This window comes from Anopheles marshallii, chromosome 2 (genome assembly GCF_943734725.1).
Source record: "Anopheles marshallii chromosome 2, idAnoMarsDA_429_01, whole genome shotgun sequence".
Lineage (NCBI taxonomy): Eukaryota > Metazoa > Arthropoda > Insecta > Diptera > Culicidae > Anopheles > Anopheles marshallii.
Genome location: NC_071326.1, coordinates 336,237 through 359,854, shown reverse-complemented (window position 1 = coordinate 359,854; position 23,618 = coordinate 336,237). Strand labels below are relative to the sequence as shown.

The window sequence follows — 23,618 nt, the reverse complement described above, 5'->3', positions numbered from 1 at the left end:
TGTGGACATATTAATCCGCGCCGTTGGAATGTCGGGTGCGGTGTATCATTTTTCCAGAGGCTGACGATTTTCGGGCCCGCTGTCCCGGCGATCCGGTCGAGAATGTGCGGGTGGCGAGGGATCATTTCGGCCCAACGGTTACCATTAATCTACCACGGCCACTTCAGCTGGCGCCAGTCGCGATCGGCGCTAGAGCGAATGGTATTTGAAGATTTGCGTATATGTTTGTATGGCTCCCGTGTCGGATGATTGACTGTAGCTGGTGCTACACACTCGGCAATACGTACGGGAAATTCTAGAAAATGTACTCTGCGAAACAGCGATGTTAGATGCAGTGTCAAGACCCCCGTGTACGGCCACGATCCTAGCTCTCGGATCAATGCGTATGGTGGGGAAACATTTCAAGTGGCCGCCGTTCACTGTTCGAGTGGATCAGTTTCGTATGTTTGTTTACTTTTCTTCCGCGAATTTCCCATTTTCTCCAACCCGACCGCTGTGTGGAACACCTGCAGCAGATGGTCTCATGCGAAGACGTCACCTCATCGACGAGCTGTCGGCAAACAGGAATGTGTCCATGAAGCGAGTGTTGAGTAGCACAGATTTGTCAACAGACGCGCCGCGTCCATAATTAACCACTTCCGGCGACGTGGAATGTAACCTGCCTGTAAGATTATGTGACCGACGCGGCGCCAAAGAGATGGAGAACAAATAATGGACGATTCTTTGAAGATCAGCTTTGAATATCACCGTGTGTGTCAGCAAACTTTAACCGATTTGCCGATCGCAGCAGAAGACTTTTAACGGGGCTCGATTAATTTTAATCGCTTCTGACACACCAGCAACTGTTTGTGACTAAACTCACCTACTTAAACATTCTCCACCATCCGTTCATTATAGAACAGTCATCTGAACCCTTCTGTCAGTGTCCGTGTTTTGGGTGATTTATTGAGCCCGAACTAGGTCAACCGATTGGCGAAAAACAGCACATTAGTAAATGGTGCATAAAACCATCGGTTAGGCGTTTAAACAACCATGCAACATTGGACCATAGACAGACGTTTAGACGCCCGTTAAAAAGTAGCACGTTTTGAGCGTTTAAAATGGCGTCAGGAATAATCCTAACCTCAACAGTGTGGTTGCATGAATCATCATCACCACTAGAAACGCACTACTGATGCAAAACTCTCTTTATCTCTCTCTCTCTCTCTCTCTCTCTCTCTCTCTCTCTCTCTTTCTCTCTGCTCATTCTATTTCATTAACAGGTAGTTGATCCGTTACTAATTTCCTCGTTAGTATCACTTGTTGCAGCTGAATGAAACATTTCTTAGAAATAATCTACATGACCAAATCCACGATCCTCGGACCATACGCTGAGTGATGATCCCAAAAGTTGCGGCACCTCAAAACAGACATTGAATTTATTTGACCTGCGGCCGGAAACAGTTGTTCGACTTAATCACGTCGCAACACCAAACGGGGGAACGCACGTACAGCATGTATTTTTGCGTTTGGTTACGTGGTTTTTCTCTCTTTTTTTCTGTCCGTTTCAGTAAATTGCATTCCCGTGCCTGTTGTGTTGATTAATCGCGTCTATATTTTCAAAAGCTACTTTCTGTGTTATTTGTGCATGTTAAAAGTTTTACTGCATTCCCGCCTTTCAGGTTTGTGGTTTCCCGTCCGCGGAAGATCGTTTTGAAGATTCGCCACGAATAAGCAGTGGGGTCAGTGGACATTATCCCGGTTATTCCTGCTCCGATTCCGGGCCCCCGGGTTGATGGCGTAACAGGTGCTGTGGTTGATGGAAAAAATCTGTTTTGCTTGTTAAGCTTCTTTTGCCATTACTTTTGCCTGCGGTTTACCATCACCATGCATCAGAGGGTCAAGTTCCAATGTTATTTTTATCCACTTTCCGGCTCACTTGCACATTATGAAATGGTCCGAACTTTTATGTGCTTCGTCTTTCGCGTTGGCTTTTTTTACATTTCCTTGTTTTATATGTTGCAATATTTTTTTTAAAGGTTTGGAAAAGTCATTGTAGATATTTCTCAAAACAATCATTCAACATTCAAACAATCATCAATCAATCAATAATCCCTATCGGATTTTGCCTAATTTTCCACCACATTCATGACCTTCAGAAACCTCTCCAAAAACCATTAACTCAACGTTTCACTGGTGTGCCAATTGCTCTTGCAGGGATGATGGTAATAACTTCTCAAAATAGTTCTACTTTGATGGTGATACATTTAATGTGCTGCCTACGAATTGGGTAATAAAATTCCATCCGAAAGTAAATATTGTGCCGCTGCACAAATGTGACATGAAATTGATTTTTCTTGGCACCACATCAGCAATCTGTAGAAGCGCAGGAAATAAAGGACTCGCCTCTTCAAGTGGTACTGACAAACTATCTTTATTGAATCATATCAAGGACTACTATGATTCAGTGGAATAAGATTCAATCCTGCATACTTGGATTCCTTCACAATCATCCTCGTTGCAAATGCACGATCAAAAGTTCGGCCGTGGTTTGGTATTGAACTGAAGATAACAATTCTACATATGGAACATTGTTTAACATTTCACGACGAAAAAGCCTGACTCAAAATCTCTGGAATGTGAAGAATGCAGTACGTATTAAAAACCGAGTGGAATCTTTGCCAAAACTGGATCACGCCAAAGACACGTAAATATTTACAGTGAAATCTATAAATCTCGTCTCATTCATCAACATGAAAAACAGCAGGGAGATCATTATTTCTGAATGAACCAAAAGTAGGAAGAACATATTTGGACCGTGTGATGATGAACCGAATGTGTGACGTAGTGATTTGGATGTAATCCTACGAAACCGATGTGGGTTGCAAAAAAATTGAAACAGAAATCGGTAAATAAAATCTACTTCCCACACCAACACCAACGCACGTGAAAATTCATCACCAATATTATTTTTGGTTATTAGATGTTGTTTTCGAAGGGAGTTTCCCGCCAGGGGAGCGTCATATTTTGTAAGAGCAAGTGTGTTGCTTTTGCTTCCGTAACCAGATATGGTCGCCCGTTCGCTCCTTGTTTGGAAATGATTGGAGTGATAATTAAACGCCGTTGAGAAGATGATCTACGTCTTCGTTTAGTTCATGTTAGCAGCCTTCTCGAGTCGATATACTGAGCACAGCAATCACTTTTCCCGCTACTCCACTGGGTCACCCTGTACAAAGCTCGCGCATAAAACATCGCGGTGGGATGAATTTATTTTGTTTTAGCTTGACATTCTCTGATACCGATCAATATAATTTATACAGTGAATTTCCAACCATCCAGACACAAAACATCACGTATCCGTATAGAACACCTAAATATCAGTGTGTTTTGCAATATTTCTTCAAAATTTTAACCTCTTTACGAGCCCTGTATATTCTATCAACCTTGGCAGATATGTTGATCTTGTCAAACAATGATCCAACTGACAATGCACCAACTGTCATTTCTCGTAACCGGTGCGGGACCTACTGTGATGTGGCATCTCTTCGCACCAATGTTTGTTTTCGTGGTGTTGTTTCTCTAGACAGCATAACAAGCGTTCTCAACTGCATTCTTTACTCCTGCAAGCGAAATCGTAATTTTAGACGCATTTAGTGAAATAAACGTTACAATTTAAAACCCCTCTAACATGTCCTCCTGGGAGGAAATCCAGGCTGTGAAGGTGAAGCGTAACAGCTTGCGCGAAAAGTTAGAGAAGCGTAAAAAGGAAAGACAAGACTTGCTGGGCACCAGCAGTCCTGGTGGGCCAGGTGCCGTGGTCGGACTGATAAAAATCGAATCGAGCAACAACCTGGCCGAGGATAAGGGTAAACTTCTTCTGACTACAATCAAACTGGATCAAACTGGAAGTGCGGGTAAAGCGGATCTCTGTTATACAGACCGAAGTATTGTAGTGTAATTGTGCGGATTTACAATAATACACACTCACTTGCGCACAAGCTTCAAGTACACGAAATGCTAGGGTTGTTTAGCGATGGTTATTTTGAATAGGTTTTACGCAAATGGGAAGGGATCTTGTTGATATCCATACATTCTTGCTCGGTTTCTAAATGTGGCTCATTTTCCGTTCTGAATAGACATCGATGCAGAAGTGGAGAAGTATTTGGTGCAGGTGCTGGCCGACGAAAGTTTAATACTGCCGACCAATTCCGCCCAGATAGCGGAGCGCGTCGAAAAGCACGTGCAGAAAACCGTCCTGCGGGACTCTATCGCTTACTACCTTCACAAGCTAGCAGGACAGAAGTTGATCAACATAAAGGAAGTCAGTATTGGTGGAACAGTAGGCTATGAAGTGATATCCGCTGAGCATATAAATCTCCAAGCGCTGCACAATGACATGGCTATGAACCACGCGCCCGCGGTCTCGGTTGAACGAGATGCAACGAAACGGAAAGCGGAAAGCACGAAGGAAGAGAAACTGTCCGGTGGAGGTGGCAAAGTAGCCCGAGCCAATGTAACCGGTACAAAGGACGAGGGAAGAAAAGGCAACGCGGTTGATGCTTCGCTGGCTTGTAAAGCATCGGATATTATGTCTCTGCTTTCGTTACCATCGACCAGGGAGAAACAGAGCAAAAAGGTGGGTGAAGAAATCTTGGAGTTACTTTCGAAGCCAACCGCCAAAGAGCGTTCTTTGGCGGAAAAGTTCAAATCGCAGGGTGGCGCTCAGGTAATGGAGTTCTGCCCCCATGGCACACGTATCGAATGTATGCGATCGTTGGAAGCAGAGATGAAGGAAGGTAACGATAAGAAGACGACCAACAGTACGGACGATGAGGATAGTGGCGAGTGTAAACACGAAGAAGATGATGTTATTATCACCACGGATGAAGAGACCAGCCAGAAAGAATCGATTGTAGTGGACGTGGACATTAAAGACGAATCGGTCTCATCTGAAACGGTAGCGAGCGAAGCATCGGTGGAAATTCCAATCACAAAATCGAAATATCAGTGCAATAAGTTGCATTTCAAAAAAATCATTCAAAACCACACCGATGAAACGTTGGGTGATTGTAGCTTCCTGAACACTTGCTTTCACATGGACACGTGTAAATATGTGCACTACGAGGTGGATACGTATGTGGGTCAAACACCGAATATCGTACCGGCAAAATTGGAACCGACCGATGAACACGTCGCTGGACAAAAACGGCATGCGGTAGATGCTTGTGCGACGCTTTATCCTCCGCAATGGATCCAGTGTGATCTGCGGTTTCTTGATATGACCGTGCTGGGAAAGTTTGCAGTAGTAATGGCCGATCCTCCCTGGGATATTCATATGGAGTTGCCGTACGGTACAATGTCGGATGATGAGATGCGTCAGCTCGGTGTGCCCGCACTGCAGGACGACGGACTTATCTTTCTTTGGGTCACTGGTCGCGCTATGGAGCTGGGTCGTGAATGTTTAAAACTATGGGGTTACGAGCGAGTCGATGAACTGATCTGGGTGAAAACTAATCAACTGCAACGCATCATACGAACGGGACGCACGGGACATTGGTTGAACCATGGCAAAGAACATTGTTTGGTCGGTATGAAAGGAAACCCTCCGAATTTGAACCGTGGACTTGACTGCGACGTAATCGTTGCCGAAGTAAGGGCCACCAGCCACAAACCGGATGAAATTTATGGAATCATCGAACGCCTGAGCCCTGGAACGCGTAAGATAGAACTATTTGGTCGACCGCACAATGTGCAACCGAATTGGTAATTTTAATAGCAAAATGATAATAAGGAAAATCGAAATATTACATGTATTTTATCTGTTTTGCTGCAGGATCACGCTTGGCAACCAGCTTGACGGAATTCGTTTGGTGGATCCGGAATTGATTAATTCCTTCCAAAAGCGTTATCCAGACGGAAACTGTATGACTCCGGGTAAAATTCCCTAATTGAGTCGAGTATTGATGACTGAAAGCTTTTTTAAAAAATCTCACGCATTACGCTAATAACAATGAAGAGACTTATTTGCTTAAAATAACAGCAAAATAGAGTAATGCGATAGTCATCTTTGAAGCGCGTTCTTACTACTCGAATCATTCACGAGCATGTTTGCATCCGAAAAGTATTCATCCAATGACTGGCTTCCTTTCACCGGTAATATCTCTGTTTTGTGTGTACGTGCCTGATTTATACTGTTGAATAACATAATTTTATAGAATTTATAAACAAATAATAATTTATGCACTTTTTATCCAAAATTCAAATAAAAAAAAACTCACTAAACCCATCCGCTGTCTGGCAGAGCTGTCAAATTGCAAACCACCTCATATGTACAGATCTTGATTGCATCAGCAACGCGAGGAAGAGCAAGAGCCCGCAGCGTGTAGATTTTTCGCTATTTCGTGAACGAATAACGCATTTACGACAAAAAGTGTGTTTTGTGTTATTCGTTTCTGTTTGTACACCGGTCCTAGTGCGTCAGGATGGAGAAAATAGACGACGATAAATGCCGCAGATCACCGGCGGAGAAAAGTAAGTGCCCCCATTTGTTTATCACTCCCTTTTGCTCACATGCGTGTAATTGCTTTCCGGCAGGTTCCAAAAAGAAAAGTGACCGCAAGTCTCGTTCTCGTACACGGAGCCGTAGCGCTAGCCGTACGGACAAGCGGCGCAGCCATTCGAGAAGCCCAAATTATCGCCGGCGACACGGTGGTAGTTCTTCTAACAGAAAGCGTTCACGCAGTCCGCCCATGTATCGCCCCAGACGCAGATCACACGACCGTGGTCCACCGATGCGCCGACATGGGCATGGACGACGCCGTAGCCGTTCGCCCGGTATGGGTGCGAGAGGCGTCGTTGATAGTGGCGGAATGCAGATGGGCATGATGGTTGGCAATCAAGGGGGTGGTTCATACATGATGCCCGGAACGATGTATGACCCATCCTTCTATGGTGCATACGGCAATAATGGTGGCTACATGGGTGGATACAGTGCGTATGATTACGGCATGGTTTCCGGCGGGTACGACACTGGATCGATGATGGATCCGTCGCAGGCAATGATGATGGGGACAGGCGTACCATCTGAGTGGGATCATGCACCGATGCAGCAACCGGTTGTCCAGGAAACGGAAGAGGACAAACGCAAACGCGAAGGTATGATTGCTGCATACAAATACTCGATACAGCGTTGCTACAACATTGTTCCCCTTCCACAACTATATAGCGGCGGTCACGTTAGAGCTGCTGAATCAGCGTGCAGCAATGAAAAAACAACGCGACGATTACAAACAGCGTGCTGGTGCACTGAAGCGTGAACTGAAAACGCTGAAAGAACAACGGTCAGATCTCTGCTCCGGACGTGAACCACCTTCACCGACAACGAACGTTTTTATCAATGAAAATGACAAACTGCAGGTGAGTTTACCATCAAGTGAAAGATACGCAAGAACGAACTATGCGAGCATACACAACGGTTTCTCATCTTCGATTGTTGACCGTTGTAGTAATATAAGAAGTTTCTTAAAACAAAAAAAGATAGTATAAGCAACAAGATACATTTGACGATGCTCACTTGAAAACCACACTCACACACATGAACACCCACCCATTCAGACATCTCACCAGAACCTCCGTTCAAACGATAGATTCCCATTGACGGCCGCGTGCCGTTGCATTTGGACGATAGTTTTCTCTATTTCTCCACTTTTCCCACAGCCTTTAATTGATGATTGTGAGAGATGAATGTGATTGCAAATAGCAACAGGGACGAACATACTGCACACAGGAACGAATCACACACACGTGAACGCTCCCTTTTATGCTGGCGGACAGCGAAAGGTCGAGACTGGCGAACGCACGGCGATGCTGTCGTAGGATAACAAGATTGTCAAAACTTGTACATTTTGTAATGATCTGTAAGAGTAGGATGTATCTTGAAGCGGTAAATCAGTGGGCCCAAACTAATCGCTAACGTCAGAGAAGAAATACCGGGTGAACGTTTGTTTCTTCTGTTGCCCTTAGAATTTACCGCTTCAGAATATGCTTGCTCCTGCCCGATTGCATCGGGCCCGCACAGTTTGTAAAGTAGTTTGTAAGCTATGGAGCTACTTCTCCCTGCTGGCTGGATTACCTGTATCGTGTGCGGATCTTGAGACCCTCTAGAGGACCATAGCGTAACGTGTGTTATCATCATTCATCATTATCATCCTTCCCAACGCTTCCATCGCCAACCACTGTCCGGGTGTACCGTTTGTATGACTCACTTTTGGGTGACTAGTTTTAGCTGTTCGGCACACAATCCGACAAGGAAAACCACCCCCTTTACATCTTTACCAACACACTTCTTTCCTTTATGGGTCTTCGGTCGCCCGGTTTTACGATTCCGGTGTTCCTAGTGGCACAAGCAAAATCGCACAAGCGTCCGTCCGCACCTCTCCAACACAGGACACAGGGCGTCTGGTCAGAAGTGAGGTCAAAATTGGTCATCCGTTACGTCCGACCGATCTCCAATACTACAATACATCGTGTTCTGCTTTGCGTTAAGAGTCGGATTAAAGAAAGGTTTCAAACGCAACATAAAACTTCTCCAACTGCTAGCCATTTGAACCTCGATCCGTATTGATCTGGGTTTTTTCTTTACCTTTCTTCCCTTTCTGCTCTTCTCCATTCACACGTCGGATTAAAACCGTGCAGTCTCAAATACAGGACAAACTCAAAACGATCGAAAACGTTATCGACATGCTGGACTGTATCATAACTAAAGACAGGACACCGTCACCACCGCCTGGCATGCTGTTACCCGGTACAATTCCACCGCTACTTACCATTCCGGACGCGACATCACCCACTGCTGGTACCCGCGAAAGTGATGGTGGCGATGCAAACCGTCGCACATACCGCAACCCATCACGTTCACCCCGTGCTGATGGTGCTGGTAACACGCATGATGGTACGAGATCGGAGTCACCGTCTCCGGAACGGCTTAAGAATGAAGTTCTGGAGAGTATGCGTGGAAAACGTAAAGCCTCAGATCAGAAGTATGCCAAATGGTTTACATTTGTTTCGTTCAGAAATTTGATGGGTTTCATCTATCTGGTTTTATAGGACAGCTGACCACGTCGAAGTCAAAACGAAAAAATCCCCGTACAACTACGTACATTATGATTCAGAACTGCACTGGTGCTCTAGCTGCAACGTGTTCCCGAAAACAGCCCGGGAGTATTTGGCACATTTGCACTCGGAGCAGCACCAAACCCGGACGATCATTGACGAAGGCTCGACCGAAGAGCAAAAGCTGAAGATAGCGCCATGGCGCGCACAGCTGGACACGAACGATAATATGCTTAATGCAGAGGCCCCGACCAAAAGGGTACCGATACGTGGTTTAGAATTTTTCATTCCAGCTACGGCCTGGTTCTGCAAGCTGTGCAACTATTGGATGGGAGATCTTCATTGTGCATCGTGGCACTTAAAATCACAAAGCCATGCTGATACGTACAGCGTAAGTTGGTTTTGGAATAGTTAAACATTGTAACCATTTTAAACATTTACTGTGACACTAAGAACACATTCATGATATTGTGCCATTCCACATTCTGTAGATATATGTCAATGGTCATAAAAACTATGAGATGGATTGGATGGCGGATCGACAAACAGCATTCGAAGAGTACGGAGAAGCGAATCAAGGAGGTGATGGAGACATTCCTGCTCCACCGCCACCACCCACTGCGGAAGAGCTTCGGCTTGCTGCTTCTGGTGCACAAACGAACAAACTGCTCGATGGTTCCTCATCTTTCCACATTCTACCAAAAAGCTCTAACCAAGATCGCAATGCATCGTCCCCGGCGGTCGACGGCAACCGGTCATCCGTGACCAAGGCTGAGCAGCAAGGGTCTGCCTCAAGCACTTCTAAAAGGGCCAAGAAGAAGAAATCTCGCAAGGAAGAACGGAAGGAAAAGAAGAAAAAGAAACGAACAAAGAAAAGGAAGCGTGCAGCTGCTTCGTCCAGTTCCTCCTCGTCGTCGAGCAGCAGTTCGGATTCGTCGGATTCGGACTCCGAGTCAGGTTCGGATAAAGGCAGCAAGGGAAGTACGAAGGATGAAAATCCAATCCAGGCAGCCATGCGTAATATTTTGAACTCAAAAGAGATGAACGCCAGAGAGGTAGCTGCCGCCGTTGCTGCAGTTGCTGCCGCAGCGGCTAAACCTAATGATGACGGTGCGGGCCATGGTAGTGGAGCAAAGGGAGACCAAAATTTGGGTATGTTAATGGCGATGTTTTGTACTATTGCAAGATGATACTTATGGCATTTTCTGTTTTCTCATTGTGCAGGCAAGTGGACCATTGTACATCCGGCACAGGAAAGAAAACTGACCTCATCCAAAGGATTATCTTCTGCCCCATCGGCACCTCCGCCACCTGCAACGAATTTTCCGCAAGTAGCTTCCAACCCCTCTAGCTTGGACGTGGACGATAAGAAGCGCAGTGGCCGCGACGAGGAACGAGAACGAGACCGCGATCGGGATCGCGACAGAGATAGACGTAGTGTCGACCGTCGCGATCGCTGGGATCGACGAGATAGTCCGGACCGTTACGGTGGACGTGACCGTGACCGGGGTAGAAGATATGATTACCGCGACTATCGCGATCGCCGCGATCGACGACGTAGTCGTTCAAGGGGGCGTAGAAGCCGCAGTGGAAGCGGTGCGGGACGTCGATTCCGTCGACGATCGTACTCTCGCTCGCGTACACCGCGTTCTCGATCGCGCAGCCGATCCCGATCAAGCCGTGGAAGCCATCGAGTGATCGAAAAACCTGTTGTAAATTTTCCTCCGCAACCGAAACCGGCTAAAATGGACAAGAAGAGTTCGAAAGCACAAGGAAAGGCATTTGGCCGTTCCGATGACGGGGGTTCGTCTAGCAAGAAGATCAAATCTTCATCTAGCGGGTCTATCAAAGATAACATTGCTGAGAAAGGAATACCGAAGAAGCTTCCATTCATTGGTCGCATGCCTGTATTTAAAAAGCAGCAAGCCGAAAATGCTAAGAAGGAAGAAGCGGCAGCGGCAGCAGCTGCAGCAACTCCGAATGCTGAAGAAAGCAATGATGCTGTTGTGGAGCAACATGGTGAGTTGGCTACTTCAGACGTGAACAATTCAACAAGTGGCCCTATAGTCGCTGCAGGCGATGTTAATGAAACTACTACCGCGACAGCTTTGATGATGATGCCGGTTCAAGAAGGTGTATACGATTCCCAAATAGCACAAGATACAGATGCTTACCAGTACGCCGAACTTCAAATGGGAGAAACAGTAACACCGCAAGACATGGATGTGGCCAGTGTGGAAGAGCAGATGGGAGAAGATAATATGATGAGTCAGGAGGAGATCATTTCCGAGCCACCTCTGGCCAACACCGAACAAGATCCTGACGCATACGTCACAGCAGATGGACAAGTTCCACTACCGAAAGATTTTCAGGAAGCACTTGACATCATTTATGATGGTGGCGATAAACCGAAGCGCGCTGATGTGATTGCGAAGGAAGCAGCCGCAGCAGCTGCAGCTGCTGCAGCCGCCGCTAAACCCCCAGAAATAGTGCCTAATCCGCACGAACAGGGATCTATGATGCCGGGCATGGGCGTACCCATGATGATGGACCATGACCAACCGCACATGATCGTCCCGGAAGCGATCGATATGTATAATCAGCAGTACGCACTAGAATATGGTATGCATTCAGCAGCGTACATGGCAGCAACCGGTGCCATGATGACCATGGGCCATGGTGTTGTACCGGCGGAGATGCATTATGTGGAGGATGAATCGCAGAATCAACCGCTAGACAATATGATGTACGGTGCAATGCATTCCGCCACGGACGCCGCGGCAATAATGCACCATCACCAACAAATGGTGGCTGCTGGTGCACTTGACCCGAATGCTGCTGCCTATGCCATGGCAATGGTTGCCGGTGGTGGATATACGCCAGAAATGATGGCCATGCATCATCAAGCGGCTGTGGGAGTTACAGATGGTAATATAATGATGGAGGAACAGGTGGCTTCAGCAAATGTATTGGATGAAGCATATCCATCTGGAAGTACAACGGTTGACACAGAGGAAGCAGCAAACAGGCAAAAAGAAGAAAGCTCGGTTGAAGACAATTCCGAAGAAAAAATGGCTAAATCATTGGAAAGGAAAAATACCGCGGCAGTTGACAATATTGGCATCGAAGCTTCAGATATGCACAGCAGTGAAGCTAAAGAACCCGTTGAAGCAGAGCAAGTGGTAGAAGAACACCTTTCCAACCCGGAACACGAGCAACAAATTGTAAATGAAGAGTCAGTAGAAAGCGAAAAAAAAGTTGTAGCAGAAGTTACTGCTTACCTGGTACACGAGCAGAATGTTATGCCCGAGACGTCAGCAGAGTCAGAGCCGGAGCAAACAGTAGATGCAGCCTTCTCTTACGCAGAACACGAGCAGCCTATTGAAAACGAAGCATTAGAAGATGCAGAACCAGAGCAAACTGTAGAAGAAGGCTACTCTTACACGGAACACGCGCTGCATGGTGGTGGTGTCGACGAAGCATCCGAAGAGGCAGAACCTGAGCAAGTAGTGGGGGAAGTCTACTCCTACACGGAACACGAGCAGCATGTTACAGTAGACGTACGGGGGTCGGACAATGACGAAGATGAGTGTATCGAAATGCCGATGGGAGCACACTATGTTGAAGACTCGATGCAATCGAATGAAAACCAAGATCAGCCTAGATCGGTCGAAACTTGTGAAGAAGAAGTACTGTCGTCAAATGAGGCCTACGGACAGGAAGCTACATCAGAAGAAGACGATGTCGAGCAGGTGCTACCCTCGGAGGAATATTACGAACAACCCGAACAAATGCAGTCTACTCAATCTATACTGGACAGCATGATGGCCGCTGCTATGTGCAACTACATTGAGGAAGAAGTTGCCGAGGAACATTCGCAGGATTCTTAATAATGCATTTGAAGACAACGCGGTGTTTGGTTGCGTCACAAGAACAAACCGTTTAGCATCCAGATGGATTACAACAAATAGAACTATCACATGCTTCTTGTATGGTGTCACGATCAGCGAGATAGACTCTGCCATATTTTGGTTTGCCAGATAGGCCGAATAGTCAGGTCTTACCAAGCGCTAGTTTATCCAGACCACACAGCCCGCGAAATGTGGGCCACGTGATTACAAACTTATTACAGCAAATAATGATCTACGTTTTAAATATATCTGGTCAGATAATTTTAATTTCGGTATTTTGCATTCAATTTCAATTTTTCTGTTATTGTAAACGGTGTACGGTGGAAGGTGGAAATATCGAATGAAAATAAAATTATGGTTAACATCGGTGAAAAAGTTCGGAAGCTCGGACATGCTGTATAGTGACTAATTGGGAAGGTAAACCGCAACGTGTACTTAGTAGAAAACAGTTAGTTTTTCCCAGTTTGAAATGATTGACGATCTGTCCAATTGTAATTCAAACGTCTGGATTCAGAGTGAATCAACGCGAGGGCGCAAAGTGAGATTCAGCATTGGGGTTTCCCAAGGAAATAGTTATTGGGTAAGAAATTGTACTTATCGATATGTTTTGGTAATTACAACTGCTGCTACCACGGTATTTTTTATTATATGGAAAAATATTTATCAAAACGAATGTGATTTAATGTGCACATCGTTGCTAGATGTACCTTGGTAATTTTTCGTTGTCACCCATACCAACGCAGACTTCATTAAACGTCAAAACAATTCACAAGCCGAAAGCGCTTGTTTCGCGTGAAACATTTTGTGAAAATTTATAGAAAATAGACATAATTACTACTAATAGCAAGAACACACTTCGACTAGAACAAGAGTAGATTTGTAGAAGAGTGTAAACGCTTTGTGAACAAATATCTTTAGCAGTACTACAGCAGTATGGCTGACGCAGCGGCACGACAGCTTCAGTACGAGTACAAAGCGGTAAGCTGTGAAATGCGCTAAAATAGTTGAATGCTTACATTTCCGCACGAAACTTATACTTCATTTTCCGCTCCTTTCCAACATACAGAACTCAAATCTTGTGCTGCAAGCGGACGTTCGTCTGATCGAACGGCCCAGGCGCGATGAAGCTACCGGCGAGGTTATATCGCTGGTTGGTAAGCTCGATGGTACCCGGATGGGGGACCGAGCACAACGCAGCAAACCGGAGAAAACGGAAGAACGGAAAGCAAAGCGGCAGAAGCGTGATGAGGCGCAGTATGATTTCAACAGCATGAAAGGTGCTACCTTGCTGTCCGAGGGAATTGATGAGATGGTCGGCATTGTTTACCGCCCGAAAACGCAAGAAACGCGTCAAACGTACGAGGTGCTGTTAAGTTTCATCCAGGAAGCGATTGGTGACCAACCCCGCGATATTCTGCGCGGCGCGGCAGATGAAATATTGGCCGTGTTGAAGAACGATCGCATGAAGGAACGCGAAAAGAAGCGTGAAATTGATGGTCTGCTGGGCAGCGTGGCAGACGAACGGTTTGCACTGTTGGTGAACCTTGGTAAAAAAATCACTGATTTTGGTTCGGATGCGGCCACCGCAATCGGTGGCGCGGGACAGGCTGGTCCCGGCGGTGATGAACCAATCGATGAAACGTACGGCATAAATGTGCGCTTCGAGGAATCAGAGGAAGAGTCGGATGAAGATAAGTATGGTGAGGTGCGCGAAGACGATGGGCAGGATGAGGGCGAAGAAGCACGAGACGATGGGATTCTGCATGCGGAAAATCTTGGCGGTGGTGAGGACATGAACAAGAAGGAAAAGGCACTCGATCCACGGGACATTGATGCGCACTGGCTGCAGCGGTGTCTACGAAAGTACTATAATGATTCAATGATGTCCCAGTCTAAAGCGCTCGAGGTATTAAATGTACTCAAAGAATCCGGAGACGATCGGGAGTGTGAGAACCAGCTGGTGCTGTTGCTGGGTTACGATTGCTTCGATTTTATTAAGCAGTTGAAGAAAAACCGGCAAATGATCCTGTACTGTACGATGCTGGCACAATCGCAGAGTGAGAGTGAGCGTGCGAAACTGCGCGAACGAATGAAGGCGGATGCAGCACTGGCAAAGATTCTGCGACAGCTTGATACTGGTAAGCAGGAGGCGCAAGAGGGCCGGGACTACGCTAACGGTGGAGCAGACGGTTCGGACATAAAACCATCGCTCCGATCGCGTCGTGATCGTGCCATGGATGACAGCGCTATGGATTACATGGATAGCGGTAATGTGGGAAGTGGTGCGGAACGCACCGCTGCTGTAGGAGGACAAATCATAGGCAATCGCACTGTACTGGAGTTGGACGAGCTCGCATTCACGCAGGGATCACATCTGATGGCCAACAAACGTTGCCAGCTACCGGACGGATCATTCCGTAAGCAACGTAAGGGGTACGAGGAAGTACACGTTCCAGCCCTGAAGCCTCGCCCGTTCGATGAAGACGAAGAATTGATTGTCATCGAGAAGCTTCCGAAGTATGTGCAACCCGTTTTCAACGGTTTCAAAACGCTCAATCGCATTCAGAGCCGACTGTACAAAAGTGCGCTAGAAAGCGATGAAAATCTGCTCCTTTGTGCGCCTACCGGTGCCGGTAAAACAAACGTTGCACTGCTGACGATGATGCGCGAAATCGGTAAGCACATCAACGACGACGGAACCATCAATGTGGATGAGTTCAAAATCATCTACATAGCTCCTATGCGATCGCTGGTACAAGAAATGGTCGGTAACTTTGGCCGTCGGCTGGCGACGTACAATCTCACAGTTTCAGAATTGACGGGTGATCATCAACTCAGTCGGGAGCAAATTGCTGCGACACAAGTCATCGTCTGTACGCCTGAAAAGTGGGACATTATCACCCGCAAAGGGGGCGAGAAGACGTACACGCAGTTTGTGCGTTTGGTTATTATTGATGAAATTCATTTGCTACACGATGAGCGTGGTCCCGTTCTGGAAGCCCTGGTTGCTCGCACGATCCGGAACATTGAAACTACGCAGGAAGATGTGCGTCTGGTCGGGCTTTCGGCAACCCTACCCAATTACCAGGATGTCGCAACGTTCCTGCGCGTTCGTCCCGAAACGGGACTTTTCTACTTCGACAACAGCTACCGACCGGTGGCACTGGAACAGCAGTACATTGGCGTGACAGAGAAGAAAGCGCTCAAACGATTCCAGGTGATGAACGATATAGTGTATGAAAAGGTGATGGAGCATGCTGGCCGCAATCAGGTGCTGGTGTTTGTCCATTCCCGTAAGGAGACGGGGAAAACGGCACGTGCTGTTCGTGACATGTGTCTCGAGAAGGATACTCTTGGGACGTTCCTGCGCGAAGGTTCCGCAAGTATGGAAGTGTTACGGTCCGAGGCGGATCAAGTTAAAAACCAGGAACTAAAGGACCTACTTCCGTACGGCTTCGCAATCCATCACGCCGGAATGACACGCGTTGATCGTACTCTGGTGGAGGATTTGTTTGCCGATCGACATATCCAGGTGCTCGTATCGACGGCCACCCTTGCATGGGGTGTGAATTTGCCGGCTCACACCGTCATCATCAAGGGTACACAGGTATACAATCCGGAAAAGGGACGATGGGTCGAACTGGGAGCGTTGGACGTATTGCAGATGCTTGGTCGTGCCGGTCGTCCACAGTACGACACGAAGGGTGAAGGCATCCTGATCACAAATCACAGTGAACTGCAGTTCTATTTGTCGCTATTGAACCAACAGCTACCCATCGAGTCGCAGCTCATTTCGAAGCTTCCTGATATGCTGAATGCCGAAATTGTGCTTGGAACGGTGCAAAATGTCAAAGATGCCGTCACTTGGCTTGGATATACGTACCTCTATATTCGTATGCTGCGTCAGCCAACGTTGTACGGGGTATCGATCGATGCGGTTCAGGAGGATCCACTGCTCGAGCAGTTCCGTGCGGATCTTATACATACTGCCGCTTTGCACCTCGAACGCAGTGGTTTGATCAAGTACGATCGTAAGAGCGGTCACCTCCAAGTTACAGAAGTAGGTCGAATTGCATCTCACTACTACTGCACGCACGAAACGATGCTTACGTACCACCAGCTCCTGAAACCAACGCTCAGTGAGATTGAGCTGTTCCGGGTTTTCTCACTGTCTGGCGAATTCCGCAACATTACTGTGCGCGAAGAGGAAAAGCTCGAACTACAGAAACTCATGGAACGTGTGCCGATCCCGATCAAGGAGAGCATGGAAGAACCGAGCGCAAAAGTGAATGTACTGTTGCAAGCTTACATCTCACAACTGAAGCTGGAAGGATTTGCTCTGATGGCCGACATGGTGTACGTTACACAGTCCGCTTCCCGACTGTTGCGAGCTATCTTCGAAATTGTCCTTCACCGTGGTTGGGCCCAACTGGCGGATAAATGTCTCACCCTCTGCAAGATGATCGATCGTCGCATGTGGCAAAGTATGTCGCCATTGCGCCAGTTCCGCAAAATGCCCGAAGAAATCGTAAAGAAAATAGAGAAGAAAAATTTTCCCTGGGAACGGCTGTACGATCTGGAGGCGAACGAAATTGGGGAGCTGATCCGTGTTCCAAAGCTTGGCAAGACGATCTATCGCTACATACACCAGTTCCCGAAGCTGGAACTCTCGACTCACATCCAACCGATTACACGCTCAACGCTTCGCGTAGAGCTCACCATTACACCCGACTTCCAGTGGGACGAAAAGGTGCACGGCCAATCGGAAGCATTCTGGATTCTGGTAGAAGACGTCGACTCGGAGGTGATTTTGCATCACGAATATTTTCTACTGAAGGCGAAATATTGCACCGATGATCATTTAGTGAAATTCTTCGTGCCGGTCTTCGAACCATTGCCTCCTCAGTACTTCTTGCGAATCGTGTCTGACCGTTGGATAGGTGCCGAAACGCAGCTTCCCGTGTCCTTCCGGCATTTGATTCTTCCGGAGAAGAATCTTCCACCGACGGAGTTGCTTGATCTGCAACCGCTTCCGATCAGCGCCCTGCGAGATCCATCGTTCGAGACACTTTACGCCGATCGGTTCCCGCAGTTTAATCCCATTCAGACGCAAGTCTTTAATGCAGTGTACAACAGCGAAGATAACGTATTTGTCGGAGCTCCCACGGGATCGGGAAAAACTACCATAGCGGAATTTGCTGTACTGCGACTGCTCTCACAGAATCCGGCAGGTCGCGTAGTGTATCTTGTCGCACGTGATCCCCTCGCAGATCTCGTGTTCCATGAGTGGCATCAACGATTCGGGCAATCCGCACTTGGTTGCAAAGTGGTGAAACTAACTGGCGAAACTGGAACAGATTTGAAGTTAATCGCCAAGGGTCAGATCATCGTAACGACTGCCGACAAGTGGGATGTGCTTTCGCGCCGCTGGAAACAACGCAAGAACGTCCAGAACGTGCAGTTGTTCATCGTGGATGAGTTGCAGCTGATCGGGGGAGAAGATGGCCCCGTGCTGGAAGTGGCCTGCTCTCGTATGCGTTACATTTCATCGCAAACCGAACAACCGATACGCATCATCGCTCTATCGGCATCGTTGGCCGATGCGCGTGATATCGCGCAATGGCTTGGTTGTAGCACGAACGCTACATTCAACTTCCATCCTTCTGTTCGTCCAATTCCTTTGGAACTACACGTGCAGGGTCTCAACATAACGCACAATGCATCGCGTGTCGCCGCCATGTCGAAACCCGTGTACAATGCGATCACCAAATTTAGTCCACACAAACCTGTCATCGTGTTCGTCACGTCTCGTAAGCTGGCCCGGCTTACGGCGATCGATGTGCTGACGTACTGTGCGGCAGAGCTGCAACCGAATCGTTTCTTCCACGCGGAGGAAGAAGACATCAAACCATTCCTGGACCGGATGGCAGACAAAACGTTGAAGGAAACTCTCTCCCAAGGAGTGGCGTACATGCACGAAGGACTGACTGCTTCCGATCAACGCATTGTAGAGCAATTGTTCGACTCTGGGGCCGTGCAGATAGCTATCTGTACTCGGGATCTCTGTTGGGCGTTGAACATAAGCGCACACCTGGTCATTATTATGGACACACAGTTCTATAATGGAAGAAACCATTCGTACGACGACTATCCCATCACCGATGTGTTGCAAATGATCGGCCGTGCCAATAGACCTTTGGAAGACGACGATGCTAAAGCAGTTCTGATGTGTCAGAGTTCTAAGAAGGATTTCTACAAGAAGTTCCTCAACGAACCCCTGCCAGTGGAGAGCCATCTCGACCACAGATTGCACGATCATTTTAATGCCGAGATTGTCACAAAGACGATCGAAAATAAGCAGGACGCAGTGGATTACTTGACGTGGACGTTCCTGTACAGACGTCTAACGCAGAACCCTAACTATTACAATCTCCAGGGTGTCACTCACCGTCATCTGTCGGATCACTTATCGGAACTGGTGGAATCAACACTTTCCGACTTGGAACAGTCGAAGTGTATCGGTGTCGAGGATGAAATGGATGCACTTCCACTTAACCTGGGCATGATTGCGGCATACTACTACATCAATTACACTACGATAGAACTGTTCAGTCTGTCGCTGAACAGCAAGACAAAGATTCGAGGTTTGCTAGAAATCATTTCATCCGCGGCAGAATATGAGGATTTAATCGTGCGTCATCACGAGGACAACATTCTGCGAAGTCTTGGATCCCGGTTGCCCAACAAACTGACCGGTCCAAACGGTACCGCACCGAAGTACAATGATCCACACATCAAGACGAATTTGCTGCTCCAGGCCCATCTTTCACGTCTGCAGCTGGGTGCGGAGCTTCAGGGCGACACTGAGCAGATCCTTGGCAAAGCAATTCGTCTGGTGCAGGCGTGCGTAGATGTACTGTCGTCTAATGGTTGGCTGTCACCCGCCGTCGCCGCTATGGAGTTGGCACAAATGGTAACACAGGCAATGTGGAGCAAAGATTCATACCTGAAACAGTTGCCACATTTTACCGCGGAAATTATTAAGCGCTGTCAGGAGAAAGGCATTGAGACGGTGTTTGACATTATGGAGCTGGATGATGACGATCGAACACGTTTGCTCCAGATGACTGATCAGCAGATGTCGGATGTAGCACGCTTCTGTAACCGATATCCAAATATCGAGCTTACGTTCGCAGTTCTCGACAAGGATCGCATACATTCGGGATCTTCCGTTGATGTGGAGGTTACTTTGGAGCGCGAGGACGATGTAACAGGCCCAGTAATAGCACCCTTCTTCCCACAGGTATGTTTACTATATCAAAGTTTTCTAATTGATATGCTTTTCATAATAATTGTAGATTTAGGTTTGTTTCTAACTATTTTTAAATCATGTGAGTGGGGAAAAGTTCGATGGGTATTTCACACTAGCTACTGTGTGTTATTACTATTGAAACCAAAGGGTAAACATACAGCGTAGGAGCGTCGCCACAAGGATGATAGTGTTTGACCTGTGAACAGGATGCTCCAGGGCAGAGTGCAGCTAGCGCTTTCGATGGATCGTCTCTGAGAGAAATGTTGATGAAACACAAGATTGTAAAGATTACAGCATTATAAAGCAACCGGAACTACCGAAATACTTTACTTGCTTAACATTGGGTAATGTAGTGGCGTTACACTAACTTAGACTAAGTGTTACTAACGTTATACTTAGTTGTAGCTAAAAAAACCACAGTAATTCTTTTCACATGATAATGTCATATCATACACTATGCAAGCCGGCTCATAATTGACACTGAGGTAAAGATCAAAATTTGCATCCTAGGCGCTTGTCGCCTCGACCTGTGGTTATGTAGCTTTGTGGTGCACTCGTGTAAGTTGATCCAACTTCCTCGGATCTCCGTTGGCTCCAGTAATCGGAGACAATAGAACCGAAACATTACCAGTGGAGTAAAGAGGAGCACAGGTGCCTAATAAACCAACTGTCGTATTTCGATCAGTCGATCGGCCCGTTGCTATCCATAATCGATCATTATTAATCGCACCCATGCGCTCAAGTCCGATCTGATTACTTTTCTGGCAAATCATTTGTTTTCGGTTGGTGGAAGGGAGAGATTCGAGTTGGTCGAAGACCGAAGAAACCACAAACCACTCTCATACAAGTGCCACATCGATCATCGATCGTCCTTTTTTGTTGTTTGAAGGAGCCGCGTAAAAATCACGTTTGAGATAATCCGACGGATGACCTTTTGCTTACTTATTAGGTGCACTACCAACCACACAGATACAGAAGCGTTCGCATACTACGGTCAATAGCTAATTAATGTTTTTGTCGATCCGTTATGGTTTTCTGCAATTCTTGTTAATGTATGTACTTGGTCTTAGTTCAAACTTTTCGATTCCGTTTTTATTCGTAATAGATAGAGTTTAGCAATAAAATAGAAACAATTTAAACATTTCTGCAAAAGTTCTACTATGCTTTTGAATATTTATTACAAAAAAAGACTTATACTTCTTTCCTTTATTTACAGAAACGCGAAGAGGGTTGGTGGGTTGTAATCGGTGATCCGAAAACAAACTCACTGCTGTCCATCAAACGACTTACGCTGCAGCAGAAGGCGAAGGTGAAGTTGAACTTTGTCGCTCCGAGCCCAGGCCACCACGAGTACACGTTGTACTACATGAGCGATTCGTATCTGGGTTGCGATCAGGAGTATAAATTTTCCATCAACGTTGGCGATTTCCAGTCGGAGAGCGAAAGCGAATCGGATTAAGGTAGATGGGATGGCAGCACACATAAAATTACTACAGTTCTGATGACCGTTACTTTAAGAGGGTTTGTATAACGCTAAATGATATCATACATTATTTGTCACCACCAAAACAATGAAAATGAAATGTGTTTCTTGTAAGACATAGTAATAGAAGATCTTTAAACCTGAACCATTACCAATCGAAAACTACCGTGCAATTTGTGTGGACTGTCTTGAGAAATAATGTCGCCCAAAAACCTTCAAGATTGTAACTTGGCCCATCTTCCTTCCCACAACGTGCAAACATCTACGTGTGTTGAGCTTCAAGCGTCCTTCCGATTTTCCTTTACCTTTTCCGCTACGGATTCAAATTTCAAGGCATCAATCCACGAAACTCTATCCCAAACCGTATCTAATATTTCTTCACGATCGTGTGCGTGTTTCCAAGAAGTGCAAAAAGTCGTCCGTGTTTGTTTGACCATCGCCGCCGCGGTGGGCCACCCACCACAGAAGATGGCGCAGAATATCAACTAATCGATCGAATTACAACGGAACAATAGGGTAAAACGGCCGTCCTTAAAATTGGTACCGAAATACGAACCAAACGTTAGAGTAGTCGAAAAGCTTGCCCAAACCTACTCGGTATCGATTTCGAAACGATGCACCCGTGTCCACCGCCAGCGAGGCAACGGTGGTGTAATTTTTTGGTTTTCGTGTGTCGATCGTGGTGCGTAAAATCCGCTCATTAACGTGATCCTCTTCCGACGCCCGGGTGTGTGGGTGTGTCCACTACTTCCTTATCCGCTTTCGGTTCCGGTCTGTGTAGCTCACGTGTAGGTTTTTTGCCCGTGTGTTGAAAACAATGCAAACCAAACTCGTGTTCGGCCACGAGCATCGTGTTGCATATCACGTCTTTTCGAGTAGACGCTTCGGTTTCGGTGTAGATGGAACCGAGTATAAGGTGTCCCAACAGTGCAACCATTCTATGGTAGATGGCAATACGTTTCTTTCCATGTCCCAAGACGGTGGATCATATTTTGTTTGTTATTCCGCAGCTGGCGCCAATGGCAGGGAGTGATAGAACACAAATAGAGGCGTGTGATGATACGGCATATAGCGTCTATTGGAAGGATGTTCGCGTTCGATGGTGGGTGAAACTTTCCGTGAAATGTTTGACAGCTCGTAAGCCAAACGCGGGGTTCGCCCGGATCGAATCGCAATCGAGCGCTAATTGCAGCTATGTTATGGATCAAGGGTTGCGCGTGTTGCGCGCTCTATCCGAGATCTAGGACCAATCTAGAAAGGAAACATGTTTTATTGCACCCTCTACGTAAAATTACGACGCTGTACATATTTTTACTGTTTTTGGTTGGCCACAGTACTGTAAATTATATGCATACTGGACAGGAAAGGCCTAAAAACAAATGTTGCCAGGCTGCTCTTCACTGCGAGGAAAGTAGCAATCGATCATTCACGCAAAGTGTTGTCAAATATTTCGTTAGCGTTGGAGTGAATATTTGTGAAACTGAAGGGAAAATTAGAAATGTGAATCGAACTGACAACAATATCAGATGTGAATGAAACAAACCGGTTCTGGCCCTTTTTCCTTCAACAACGTGCTTCTTCGAAATACATCGGGCGACACGAAAGGGCTACAAGCGGATTAACGCCTTCGTGATAGTTCCACTGCTGCCATCTTGATTGATGAATGGTGCAAAGCCAACCGATAGTCGTTTGGGGGAAGAAAGGGCTTTAAAGTGCACTTTGCCGGCACTTATTGGAAGGAGAGAAATACTTTCTTTTCTTGCTGCTACATTCCTGGGCTGGTTGATTCGTAAAGGTCTGCAGGCGCCAGACATACGTAAGC

The 23,618-nt window shown here is 46.7% G+C and overlaps 3 protein-coding genes across 3 annotated transcripts; all 3 read left to right on the top strand.

The window, feature by feature from the left end:
• The first annotated feature begins 3,667 nt into the window (after positions 1-3,667).
• LOC128707087 (N6-adenosine-methyltransferase MT-A70-like protein) lies at positions 3,668-5,927 on the top strand. The gene is made up of 3 exons (XM_053802033.1): positions 3,668-3,893; positions 4,116-5,742; positions 5,813-5,927. The coding sequence occupies exons 1-3, from the start codon at positions 3,668-3,670 to the stop codon at positions 5,925-5,927; spliced, it is 1,968 nt and encodes a 655-aa protein (XP_053658008.1).
• Positions 5,928-6,461: 534 nt separating this feature from the next.
• Positions 6,462-12,980, top strand: LOC128707428 (zinc finger matrin-type protein CG9776-like). The gene is made up of 7 exons (XM_053802380.1): positions 6,462-6,510; positions 6,574-7,134; positions 7,205-7,395; positions 8,674-9,017; positions 9,085-9,481; positions 9,582-10,242; positions 10,315-12,980. The coding sequence occupies exons 1-7, from the start codon at positions 6,462-6,464 to the stop codon at positions 12,978-12,980; spliced, it is 4,869 nt and encodes a 1,622-aa protein (XP_053658355.1).
• Positions 12,981-13,934: 954 nt separating this feature from the next.
• On the top strand, positions 13,935-21,772 carry LOC128707305 (U5 small nuclear ribonucleoprotein 200 kDa helicase). The gene is made up of 4 exons (XM_053802257.1): positions 13,935-13,979; positions 14,068-15,198; positions 15,259-20,304; positions 21,530-21,772. Exons 1-4 carry the CDS (start codon positions 13,935-13,937, stop codon positions 21,770-21,772), a joined length of 6,465 nt encoding a protein of 2,154 aa, XP_053658232.1.
• Positions 21,773-23,618: the final 1,846 nt, after the last annotated feature.